The 13,306-nt window shown below is 39.9% G+C and overlaps 1 protein-coding gene across 1 annotated transcript; it reads right to left on the bottom strand.

Annotated features, from left to right (window-relative positions):
• Window positions 1-976: 976 nt before the first annotated feature.
• LOC121305384 (zinc finger protein 771-like) lies at window positions 977-8,887 on the bottom strand. The gene is made up of 3 exons (XM_041236997.1): window positions 8,398-8,887; window positions 5,388-5,708; window positions 977-1,929 (listed from the first exon to the last, which is right to left on the bottom strand). Exons 1-3 carry the CDS (start codon window positions 8,666-8,668, stop codon window positions 1,094-1,096), a joined length of 1,428 nt encoding a protein of 475 aa, XP_041092931.1. The 5' UTR covers window positions 8,669-8,887; the 3' UTR covers window positions 977-1,093.
• Window positions 8,888-13,306: the final 4,419 nt, after the last annotated feature.

Genomic DNA, 13,306 nt, shown 5'->3' with positions numbered 1-13,306 from the left:
ATATTCCACCTATTTCCTTTAATATATTTGGGGATGAAACTCCAGATAACTGGTACAACACCGACTTCCTGAGTGAAGACAGCAGTTCATCGGAAACAAAAAATACAAATAAGTGCACCAGCAACTGTAAGGAGTAGACACACACCAGTAGAGGAACAGCTAAATGAAACAGAAGAAAACAAAGATTGAAAAAATACAGCATGGGCTGTTAATGTACTTTAAGACTAGTTTAAAAACATGGACATTCATTTTAAGGAAGTCAAAAAAAAATCCCAACAACAGATGGGATTTTATTATTCAGTCTCCAGTTTTATAACAATGAGCTGGACTAAACAGATGTTTTAACTGTAGAAGTTTTTACATCTCTGCTGACAGCGAGTTTAAAACCAGCAATATGTATTCCTGTCAGTCATGAAAACTTTTAGAAAAGCAGGTAAAAACAAGGCCAGACACCACCCCTCCCCCGAATTACCGGCCTGGATTTTAAGTGTCTGTGGGAAACTGAGGCACTGTCCCAACACCGCGGTCAGACTGGTGTGTAAGGTCTGGTTTGATCTTCAACTTAATCTGGCACGACTTGGACACAAGCGTGTCACACAACCAACAAAAACTTCCAAAAGGATGAAAACAGACTTGAATATGTGTGCCTCGCATATAACGAGTACGCAAACTCACTTGAAGACACAGCTTCAGCATCCATGGCAGCTGCTCTTCTTACTTCCTCTGTGTCATTTGAAACTCTGCCCATCACCAGCGGGTGCTCAGTCCTCTGGTTTCATATGAGACGGCACTTTCGATGCAGAAATTCACAATAAATGAACAAGTGCAATTTATTTTTAATAAGCGAACAATAAATTACATTAAATTAAATGTGGGACCATATTACACTGCGGGTGTATAGAAATTAAAAGTTTCTGGTTTAGTCTTAATTTAAAATGTGTTTTAATTATTTTAATTATTTTTAATTCACCCAAACGACAGGTAGCCGTGTTATAAGATGTATAAACCACTTCGGGCTGTGCAATTCCGATGATATATACCACTTCTGGGGAGGTTAAAGGGTTAACATTCTCCGACTAATGCAGGGATAGGATTACACACCTGTGTGAATTTTATGGTGTCTTTTAAGATTTCCTAACTGGCTGAATGTCTTCCCACAAACAGCACAGTGATAAGGTTTCTCTCCTGTGTGAATGCGCTTGTGTTTATTAAGGTCTCCTAACTGACTAAATCTCTTCCCACAAACAGCACAGTGATAAGGTTTCTCTCCTGTGTGAATGCGCTTGTGTTTATTAAGGTCTCCTAACTGGCTGAATCTCTTCCCACAAACTGTGCAGTGATAAGGTTTCTCTCCTGTGTGAATGCGCTGGTGGATTTTAAGGTTTCCTAAGTGACTGAATCTCTTCCCGCAAACAGCACAGTGATAAGGATTCTCTCCTGTGTGAATGCGCTGTTGTGAATGAAGATTTCCTAACTGTGTGAAACTCTTATCACTGGACTGTATGTGGGAAGGTTTCTCTCCTGTGTGAATGCGCTGGTGTCTTTTAAGCAGTGATATATGATTGAAACTCTTCCCACAATCAACCCAGGAAAATGTAGTCCCTCCTGTGTGATTTCCCTTGTGAGTTTCAGGAACGTCTAACTGACAGGAACTCTTCCCACCTGTAATAGATTGAGGCAAGGTCTTCAAGTTGCTCTGGGTTTCAGAACTGTTAGAACATGCAGAATGTGGTGTCTCTCTACTCTCCACAGTAAGAGGGGGTCTGTCTTGTAAAGAAGGGATTTTAACTGAGTGAGTCCTCAATGTCTTCACATACTCTTCTTGGGGTGATGTTTCTCTGTGCTTCTTGCACTGTGGTTTGCCACTAGAAGCGTTTTTGCACTGGGGTGATGGAGTGGAGTCGTGTTCTCCTTCATCTACTTTGGAACCTAAAGAAAGAAAGAGAAGAGACACAAAGGTTAGTGTAGAGCATTCTTCCACATGCACTGTTCTGAACACAAGCGAGAGAGCAGCTCAGTGATTGGTTGCTTGAGATGAGGCGGACTCATTTACCAGTTAGTATCCTGCAAGTTTCAGTCACAGCAAGAATGACATCATATCAGTCAAGTGGAAAATGAAAAACAACATGCTTTTTTTTTTTTTTTTTTTTTTAACAGATTAAACTGGAATATTTTAAATTCGAGCCAACACTGGGTCATGAAAAATCCTATTTAGTACCTGTATGGTGATAGTACTGCTATTTATCTAATATTCTGTTTTTGATAATTAATATTTGCTGTGCTTCTAAAAACAGAATCCCAATTGCAATCCCCCGCTCTGCACCTTGCCTTTTTATTCTGCCTGTATTGAAGACACACGGCATGTAGAACTATGCAGGGCTGCAGGGGGTTTGTTATTCCACACATTTGTCTTTTCAGAAACCAAAATAATGCGTTTACAAGTACAAAAGCAGTACCTTGAGCCACAGATTGAACAGAAAAAATGGGTTGCCTTGGCCTTGCAGTTATCTGAAATCTTAACTCTATCTCTGCATATTGAAATTTGCCAGTCTGAATATCATTCAGATTACCAGCCACTGATTTCTAGGGGTGTAACAATTCATGAGAATATCGATGCATCGTGATCTTTTATAACACGATCCGATCCACAATCCGTGGATTTTGTATTGTGATACAGCAATAAACATGACAAATTATGTTTTCATTTGTAATGCGCCACATGTATTGATCAGCAAATAAAAATAAAGGGGTTTATTCTGTTATCCAGTAGCTGCGTGTGAATTGTAAGGGGAGTGGTTGAACTTCACTGCCTGCTTGTTTCCGAGGGCAACACGTTTTTATACAAGGCTCTCAAAGCAGAATACATAATACAAAAATAGTTAATGTTTAAAAATAAATAAATAAATAAAATATAAATATTGAAAACAATATGAAAAGTTTGTATGTTGTGTGAAGTGCTTTAGAATGTTCCCCAGTGTTAGGGGAAAAAAAAAAAAAACGATCCCAATTCCAAGATGCTGCTGTAAAAAAATAGATTGCTAGTGATTTTTACAGGAAGAGATTCGACAGCCAAAACAAACCCTTGTCCTGGGGGAGCATCCCACTGAAAAACGCTTGGTCCTAAAGGGTAAATGACAAAGTGAAACTTTGTCTGCCAACAGTCCTTTCAAGATAGGAGTCGTACAACACTGAACAAGCCAGATTTTAAAACTTTTTATTTTTTTACTCTGGCAGTTTCAGTTAGAAGGAGTCTACAGATTTATAAAACTTGTGTTTCGGGTTATTGGAGTATGTTAGCCTGTATTTGGATCGTGGTAGTAGAAGATATAGCCCAATCCTTGGAAATTGGAAGCCTGTTGATGAAATGTATTCAATAATTTTCTTCAGTATTAAACATTTACAGTGGCTCTCAAAAGTATTCACCCCTTGGACTTTTCCACATTTTATTGTCTTACAACATGGAATCAAAATGGATTTAATTAGGAGTTTTTGCCACTGATCAACCCAAAAAAGTCCATAATGTCAAAGTGAAAAAAAAACATTTCACAAATGGTTCTAAATTAATTACAAATATAAAACAAAAAATAATTGATTGTATAGGTATTCACCCCCTTTGCTATGACACACCTAAACAAACTCTGGTTCAACCAATTGTCTTTAGAAGTCTTTAGAATTAGTTGAATGGAGTCCACCTGTGTGCAATGAAGGTGTTTCACATGATTTCAGGTTAAATATACCTGTCTCTGGGAGGTCCCACAGTTGGTCAGTACATTTCCTAACAAACTACATCATGAAGACAAAGGAACATTCGAAGCAAATCTGGAATCAGGTTCTTCAAAAGCACCAATCAGGGGTAGGATATAAGAACTGAATATCCCCCGGAGCACAGTAAAGTCCATTATTAAGAAATGGAGAGAGCATGGCACAGGTGTGAATCTGTCTAGAACAGGCCATCCTCAAAAACTGAGTATCCGGGTAAGAAGGGCACTAGTCAGGGAGGCCACCAAGAGGCCTATCAACACTAAAGGAGTTACAGTCTTCCACGGCTGAGCTGGGAGACACTGTGCATTCAGCAACAATAGCCTGGTTGCTTCACAAAACTGGCCTTTATGGGAGATGGCTTTCTTTTTGCCACTTGTTGAAAAAACTTGCATCAAATCTCGGCTAGAGTTTGCCAGAAGGCATGTGAGAAACTGAGACCAAGTGGAAGAAGATTCTATGGTCTGATGAGACCAAAGTAGAGCTTTTTGGCCTCAACGCTAAGCGCTATGTTTGGCGCAAGCCTAACACCGCACATCATCCTGAGAACACCATCCCTACCATGAAGCATGGTGGTGGCAGCATCATACTATGGGGATGCTTCTCTGCGTCAGGGCCTGGAAAGCTTGTGTAGATAGAGGGCAAAATGGATGCAGCAAAAGTACAGAGAAATCCTGGAGGAAGACCTGCTGAAGTCTGCAAGAGACCTGGGACTTGGGAGAAGATTAATCTTCCAGCAGGACAATGACCCCAAACATACAGCCAAAGCCACACTGGAGTGGCTTAAAAACAAAAACGGTCAATGTCCTGGAGTGGCCCAGTCAAAGCCTGGACCTAACGGAGCTTGAGCAATTTTGCAAAGAAGAATGGGCAAAAATTGCAGTGTCCAGATGTGCAAAGCTGGTAGAGACTTATCCAAATAGACTCATGGCTGTAATTGCTGCCAAAGGTGCCTCTACCAAATATTGACTCAAGGGGGTGAATACTTATGCAATCAATTATTTTCTGTTTTGTATTTGTAATTAATTTAGATTTTATGTTTTACTTTGATATTATGGACTTTTTTTGTTTTGATCAGTGGCAAAAATGCCTAATTCAATCCACTTTGATTCCACGTTGTAACACAATAAAATATGGAAAAGTCCAAGGGGGGTGAATACTTTTGAGAACCACTGTATGTATATGTATATGTATATATACATATATAATTGCAATACATATCGAGGCTTGTGCATCGTGATATGTCTCACCTCTACCGATTTCCACCTCACTTAATATCGCTTTCAGTTATAAAAGTGTAAGATCAGGTTTATATGCAGGTACTGCACTGAAATGTTTCTTCTGGTGACGCTAAGCAACCCGAGTGGATTTGGCATCACCAGTGATGGGACATGTGCTCCCTGCAGCTCTGTGACGACACCGCTGATCTAACAGCATTCTAAAGAGGCGGGGCAGTGGCTGCTCATCTAGCAGCTGCCTCAGGAGCAAGCACAGTTATGTCCTTGTTGACAGAGTGGCTGGGCAGCTCCCCTTGGTTAAAATATGAATGTGAAGCACACTGCTGGTGTTCTGTACCAGGTTTTGAAAGATGAATAGGCAGCTCAATGCTGCTTGTTTTGTAGGGTTACCTCTAAATCCCAGTTCACATTCAGACGGAGAATCATCACACAGGCTGGATCCCAGATTGTTGTTCTCCTCAAGTGTATGGACATTATTTTCATGAAGAGGTTCCTCTGTGATGGGGACACATTCCTGCTCTATGAACTCCTCTTTGATAGGAACACATTCCTGTTGAGGGACTTCTTCATCTTTAATTAATGTCAGCTCTGTAACCTGCATTAGACTTGCACACCACTCCTGCTCAAAGGACTCCTCCTGTGTGTAAACTGCTTCTATCTTTGGCCCCTCCTGCGTTTCAGATTCAGGGATAGCGTGGCTCTCTTTGGGATCTGTGGGAAACAAAACTGTTAGTTACTTTGGAGGGTTTATTTTGATACAATCCTTGATCAATCTGCTGTGCTCAATAATGTGCACCATGCATTTAGAGTGACTGCTCCTCAGTTATTTCGTATAGGGGTGAGCTGGTATAATAGTTTGGTGGTTTTGGTTCATTCTGGTATTGATCCCATTCCTGTTATTCTACATTGCAATCATCGGATAACACTGTGTTTGTGTTCCTATGAACAAAGTGAAGGAAAAGGCATTTTCATATGAACATCTTTTTATTCTACATCCTGTACAAAACAAGACTCAGCCCTGCTGGGCTTTCTCAGCTGCTGTACCTCACTGGAGCACTGCATCCACTTCTACCTCCCTGTCAATCACCATCATGAGCGCCGCTCTGTTCCAATGCAAACATCCATTTCTCTACTGCAAACAGGCTTAGAAACCAAGCAGGGAGTCTTGCAGTCTCAGCACAGGGTCTGAGGAATGTCTTTTTGTTACCTCATACTGTATTGTGATAACAGTTTTGAAGGAAACTAACACAGAACACAAGTTCCCTTTCAATTCGAAGACAACCACCAAAGAATACTTTGGGATATGCCTGATTTAGGTATGTATTCGCAGAGCTACAAAGTACTTTATTGATTTATTTATTTTATGGTTAGAATTATTCTAACAAAACAAACTGCAGCATCACGTTGTTTTGTACAAATGATAGATCTTAATACAATAATACACACTGTTACAGTATAATATACAGTGTAGCACTATCCATTCTTAATAATAATCACTGTTACAGTATAATATACAGTGTAGCACTATCCATTCTTAATAATAATCACTGTTACAGTATAATATACAGTGTAGCACTATACAGTGTAGCACTATCCATTAATAATAATCACTGTTACAGTATAATATACAGTGTAGCACTATCCACAGTGTAGCACTATTAATAATAATCACTGTTACAGTATAATATACAGTGTAGCACTATCCATTCTTAATAATAATCACTGTTACAGTATAATATACAGTGTAGCACTATCCATTCTTAATACACACTGTTACAGTATAAATAATAATCACTGTTACAGTATAATATACACTGTAGCACTATCCATTCTTAATAATAATCACTGTTACAGTATAATATACAGTGTAGCACTATCCATTCTCAATAATAATCACTGTTACAGTATAATATACACTGTAGCACTATCCATTCTTAATAATAATCACTGTTACAGTATAATATACACTGTAGCACTATCCATTCTTAATAATAATCACTGTTACAGTATAATATACAGTGTAGCACTATCCATTCTTAATAATCACTGTTACAGTATAATATACAGTGTAGCACTATCCATTCTTAATAATAATCACTGTTACAGTATAATATACACTGTAGCACTATCCATTCTTAATAATAATCACTGTTACAGTATAATATACACTGTAGCACTATCCACTGTTACAGTATAATATCTGTAATAATAATCACTGTTACAGTATAATATACACTGTAGCACTATCCACTCTTAATAATAATCACTGTTACAGTATAATATACAGTGTAGCACTATCCATTCTTAATCTTAATAATAATCACTGTTACAGTATAATATACACTGTAGCACTATCCATTCTTAATACACACTGTTACAGTATAATATACAGTGTAGCACTATCCATTCTTAATACACACTGTGTGTATGTGTTAGACCACTACTTCAAAAGCATTTTTCTGTTCAACTGACATACTTGTTTATACTTTCAATTACAAAATATCCATGTCAACAACGGTGCATCATTTTCAGGGGATGTCTCTAAAGTTCGAATTGAAGCATATTCTAAAAAAATCACAACAAAACCTGCGCTCCGGCCAGAGAATTGGGGTAATATCCGTCCGTGGGGTTTTGTCTACTGCTTATATAAATGTTATTCTGTTATCTAGAGACTCAATAAAATTATTTAGTTGATACCTTATACTGTGTCGTAATTATTTCCTCCAACTTCAACCCTTAATTGAACTTGTGGAACCACTAGGGTCCAAAATCTTACAGCGGATTGGTGCAGCAGGGTGCTGCTGCCGCCCCCTTTATTCGAAGTTAGGTCTGGAAAGTAAGTGTGTGTGTGTGTGTGTGTGTGTGTGTGTGTGTGTGTGTGTGTCTGTGTGTGTCTGTGTGTGTCAATAAGGGCCTAGGACTAAAGCAAAAGAACCAGCAGAGACTGTACCAAATGCAAACTCAGCAGCACTGGAGCTGAATATGTTGATAACAGAACACAAATCATTATTCCAACCCTCTGCAATACGGGCTGCGGCTGTCTCTGCGGGACTCTACACAAGACATCACTTTACCACAAGGATACCACTTCAGTCTTTTTTTAATTAAACGGGTTAAGATTTACCAGTCTAGTAGTTTATTAGTTTCTAGAATGCCTACTTAAATGTAAATGAGACTAGGTTAGATTTGCCTCGTTCTTATGGTCTATAAAATAATACAGTGCCTTGATTAGACTCCTTATATCCAATATTAGGACACATCTGTAACATTAACAGCGCTTATAATAATCAAACACGTTCAAACTTCTCCAAAGAGAAATTCTAACCAAGATCTTATCAATAGAAGGTGGTTTAAGGTGTTGGCTTGACCGAGCAATAACACACAATAAAATCAATCTTACCCTGAAATATGAAAGGGTGTTTGATGTCTGTATCTGCAGTGTTTCCACACCCTCGCACGGCTCTCAGCTCGCTCTCTGATATTTCCAATCTCCGCTTCAGACTTTCAATCTCTTTCTCCTTTCCAGTCATTTCCACTCGGAATTCAGTGAATTTGCTGCCGACAGCTTTAGTAACCGCACACAAGACGGAGTCCACAGCCGCTTTCACTGCGAGCTCGACGGCAGAGGCGAGCTCGTCTTCAAAGAGCGACACGGAGACACTGACCTCCATCTGCACTGGTTTTACTGGGAGACTGGTCTAGCGGAATCCTCTTCCCGGAACTCCGTGCACGTAATAAACACGAAATCACAAATTACTAGAAAACATTTCACCCCAAGCTGAATACTTTAAACAGCAGGAGGCAGCGTGCAGTAAAGCAGCAGCGCCCGCAGCCAGCTCTCCACACATAAACACAGCAAACCTCTCCAGCGCCTGGGCTGAAATGCGTCGCTAGCAGAAGGCGGGTCTGGTTGGAAGCATCGCGTATTATTGGCTGCAGGAACACTCTATCCCCAGCATGAGAGACTGATTGGCTGGCCTCCCTTTTCGAAGCCAGGACGGGGTCGAGGAGATGATGGAAGTGGGCGGCGGAGTTCGCCATGCTGGCTCTTGGAGCGCTGTGCTCTAGGCAATGCTGACACTGTGCACGATCACAAATGGTTTCCACTGTCCGCTTTCTAATGCGCAAGCGCGGGGTTTGAAAGCTGCTGCAGATTTTACATCATCAGAAAGCCGTCGACAATGCAGCTCGTTAACACTTCAACAATATGCTGGAGACAGCACCTATTAAATTAACAAAAAGTATATACACTGGGGGAGGCAATCCACACACAGCCAGAGTGCGGGCGTGAACCCATGACCGCATTAAAGCATAGCGCCGATACCTAAACATTGGGCTTCTCTGCAAGGAGCGTATATCGGCGCACTGCTTTAGTGCGCTGAGGTCCTGGCTTCGTGCTTGCCCTGTGTGATGTGCTCTGTCTGCGTTAACCGAGATCGCTACATCAACATAATGCAATCATCTATAAACGACAAAACAGCATACCTGAAATTGAAATCCAATTTACTACACAAGATAAACAACATACATTACATGAAAATGCAATTTATCCTAGGATGCGCAACATTGTCAAATTCAGCCAATCACAGCTAACTTTGGTTGGACCCCAAAAATTTTCTTTGATAAACTAATTAAAGGCACGAGCAAAAATGGGTACTTACTCAAAAGTCTCGATTGTCTCGGCTGCCTCTGCACCACGTTTGCACACGTGTTTAAAAGCTTGACTGAAACATCTGTCCGTTCTGGGAATTCCTTCTTTATTGCATTTATAACAGTAAAGGTAGCCGATTAGCGAATCCATGTCACACATTGAAAATGAAATGCAATTGGAAATGCATATTATTGAACAGTGCACAATAAAAAAAAAAAAAAAAAAGTGAATGGTTTAGACCCTTGTAAGGTGTAAATGTGTACATGTGGAAGAAAATAAATCTATTGAAAAGGGACATTTTATAAAATGCAAAGGAAATAGATAAAAACTGAAAATATAAAGATAGAGCATTTAGACTGTGCCAGTTGACATTTGAAAACTGACGAGTTATTGCCTTTACAAACGTTTAACATTTCAAAATCCTTATGTTTGCAAAAAATAATATTGAAATTATTATTATTGTATCCCCCATGAAAATGATACTACTATAATGAAATAAACTTTATTTTTTTATTTTGTCACGGATATAGTTTCTAGATAAGGGTGGAACTTGAAACTTATTGTATAAACAAATTTTGTCACGTAAGTCTCAAAGTATTCCATACATTTAATTAAAATTTTTAAACCTGTGGAAGCACCTTTTGGCAGTAATTATAATGTCGACACTCAGGTTGGATAGGTCTCTACCAACTTTGCGTTGAAACGATAGATCTAATATTTGACCAGCCTTTACAAAACTGTTCAAGCTGTCAAGTTCCTTAGGGAGTGTTGATTGGATTTAGGTCGGGACTCTGACAGGGCCACTCAAGGACATTTACCTTTTTGTTCCTTAGCCACTCCAGTGTAGCTTTGGCTGTGTGCTTTGGGTCATTGTCACGCTGAAAGGTGAACTTCCCACCCAGTTTCAGCTTTCTTGCAGAGGGCAGCAGGTTTTCCTCAAGGACTTCTTTGTATTTGCTCCATTCATTTTCCCTTCTATCCTGAGATGTGAAAGGGAAACCAGGATTCATCTGTGAAGAGCACACTTCTCCAATGTGATACTGGCCATTGAAGGTGAGCATTTGCCCACTGAAGTCGGTTACGACGCCGAACTGCAGTCAGGTCAAGACCCTGGTGAAGACAACGAGCATGCAGATGAGCTTCCCTGAGACGGTTTCTGACAGTTTGTGCAAAAATTCTTCGGTTGTGCAAACCCACAGTTTCATCAGCTGTCCCAGTGGCTGGTCTCAGACTATCCCGCAGGTGAAGAAGCCAGATGTGGAGGTCCTAGGCTGGCATGGTTACACGTGGTCTGCGGTTATGAGGCCAGTTGGACGTACTGCCAAATTCTCTAAAACGATGTTGGAGGCGGCTTATGGTAGAGAAAAGAAAATTCAATTCTCTGGCAACAGTTCTGGTGGACATTCCTGCAGCCAGCATGACATTGCACGCTCCCTCAAAACTTGAGACATCTGTGGCATTGTGTTGCATGACAAAACTGCACATTTTAGAGTGGCCTTCTATTGTCCCCAGCACAAGGAACACCTGTGTAATGATCATGCTGTTTAATCAGCTTCTTGATATGCCACTCCTGTCAGATGGATGGATTATTTTGGCAAAGGAGAAATGCTTACTAACAGGGATGTAAACAAATTTGTGCACAAAATTTGAGAGAAATAAGCTTTTTGTGCATATGGAAAATTTCTGGGATCTTTTATTTCAGCTCATGAAACATGTAGTGACAGATTGCCCTCTGGTCACACGTTTTTCTTCTCCAAATAAACACTTTAGACACAGGAAGCCTGGAAACGCTGTAGCATGCGTTTATTATTTACAACAAAAGAAAAAAAACAAAACAAAACCTAGCCCGATCTCAGGCCCTATCTAAACAGTCGATGTTCTTAATTAATAACAAGGCAGGCTAAGCCTGTTACCTCGTCACCAAAACCAAATCTTAATTCAAATCGTAATCCAAATGCCTTTCCAATAGTTCGTTTTTCAGTTCCACAATGCTCACAATAACCGCTAGCTCTCCAGCTCTCCCAACCAAACTCCTACCATCACCCACCCTGAAACACACACACTCACACCCTTGTAAACATAATTAATTAGTTCATTAAGTTAAATTAACCTGGAGTTGGTCCTGAATCCAGTATGTATGGGCTCTACTAAAGAAGACATATTTATTTTAAATTGAATTACTTAATTACTTTTAAGTCTCCATTATTGAACACGGTTATCATTTACCAATTTATTAATTCACCCATCTTTAGTTTTAATCCCAAGCACATTATATTATTTGCTTTCATTGTTTACCATCCAGTTAGTTTACATTTTCTTTCACGTTTTGTTCTTTTCCTAACCAATCCTTCACAATATATATGTTTGTATATACTCCTGTCTGATGTGGAGCTTGTCAAAATTATAGTTGGACCAGAGACTTTAACTGTGCCAGAAGCCAACCTAAAAGGTTATAATGTCCAGGAGCATGTCTTTCCCAATGGATCAAAGACCTTAACTCTCCAGGTGTTATTTGAGGACCCCAATGTGAAGCAAAAGGTACCATCTCACCTGTTCAACCATCCAATTGCACTTTGAAAACACTTGCTTCCTGTGGATGTGCTTCTTGCTGTCTGACCTCTATGGTTTAATCTACAAACCTTTCCTTTTCTTTCAGGTAGCTCCTCCAGACACCAGAAGCTACATTCTGCCCCTGACCTTTCAACACATTACTGACCTGATGTTTTGTCTCTGTAGGTGATCAGCTCTTCAGGCATCAGAAGCAGGCTTGACTTGACCTTGAAGGATACAGAGACCGTGGTTGTGGTGGCTGACTTCTCTCTGTCCTGCAGTTTCCCTACAAAGATGATTGGTAACTCACCTGCAGACCAAACATTCATATAATAGCTGCTTTTGAGATTGGCAAAAGGTTACCTAAAGTGGTATTGGAGTTATAATCTTTCCTTAACCTGGATCCAAATGGCAGGTCTTGCTGTGAAAGTGGAATCTGTCCCCAGCTTGTCTCCAAGTCAACTAACTCTAAGGGATCCTAGTTGCTGGCCTCTCCAGTCTGATGCTGTCAATGCGGTTTTCTACTTCAATGTCAACTCCTGTGGAACAAATTGAAGGGTTAATATTGACACATGTGAAATCATATTTGAGGAGGTTCTTCAACATGTTGACAAGGGGTGACCACAAAATCCTGAATCAATCATTGGCTGAACTACTTGCATGAATCGTGGGCGCTTGCCACCTGAAAAATGCCACCATCGTATTGAACTAATTGTCCAGTTGACAAGGTGCTTTGACAGTTGATATGACTCTTGAATATGGCATTGCATGTGCTGCCTGTAGACCTTTCGTTTCAATTGCAATGAACTGAAAGGCACATACTAACTGGGGATGATCTTGTAGTTGGTACGGAGGATGGTACTAAACCAGTATGCAAGTTAATACCGATTGCAACTGACGAAGCAGCTCATCAGCTGCATATTAATGTGTCTCAATTGCAACAAACCCAAAATAACTGCTGTTGCCTTCTAGAGGGTTACTAAAACAATACTAAGTTAGTCCAACAATTTCTGTAGACACTTAATAATATCATAATAATAACTGGAGCAAATATGAAAAAACCCCAAAATATATTGACAATTACGAAACTGATCTATTCACAACCAAA

The sequence above is a fragment of the Polyodon spathula genome, chromosome 43 (genome assembly GCF_017654505.1).
Source record: "Polyodon spathula isolate WHYD16114869_AA chromosome 43, ASM1765450v1, whole genome shotgun sequence".
NCBI classification, from domain to species: Eukaryota; Metazoa; Chordata; class Actinopteri; order Acipenseriformes; family Polyodontidae; genus Polyodon; species Polyodon spathula.
Note: the sequence above shows the minus strand (reverse complement) of the source record. Positions and strands in the feature narration are given on the sequence as shown.

Coding starts and splice junctions, on each gene's coding strand:
- LOC121305384 (XM_041236997.1), bottom strand. CDS start 8,668: ATGGAGGTCAGTGTCTCCGTGTCGCTCTTTGAAGACGAGCTCGCCTCT. Junction 5,709..8,397: donor ACACCCTTTCATATTTCAGG/GTAAGATTGATT, acceptor TGTTTCCCACAG/ATCCCAAAGAGAGCCACGCT. Junction 1,930..5,387: donor ATGTGAACTGGGATTTAGAG/GTAACCCTACAA, acceptor TTCTTTCTTTAG/GTTCCAAAGTAGATGAAGGA.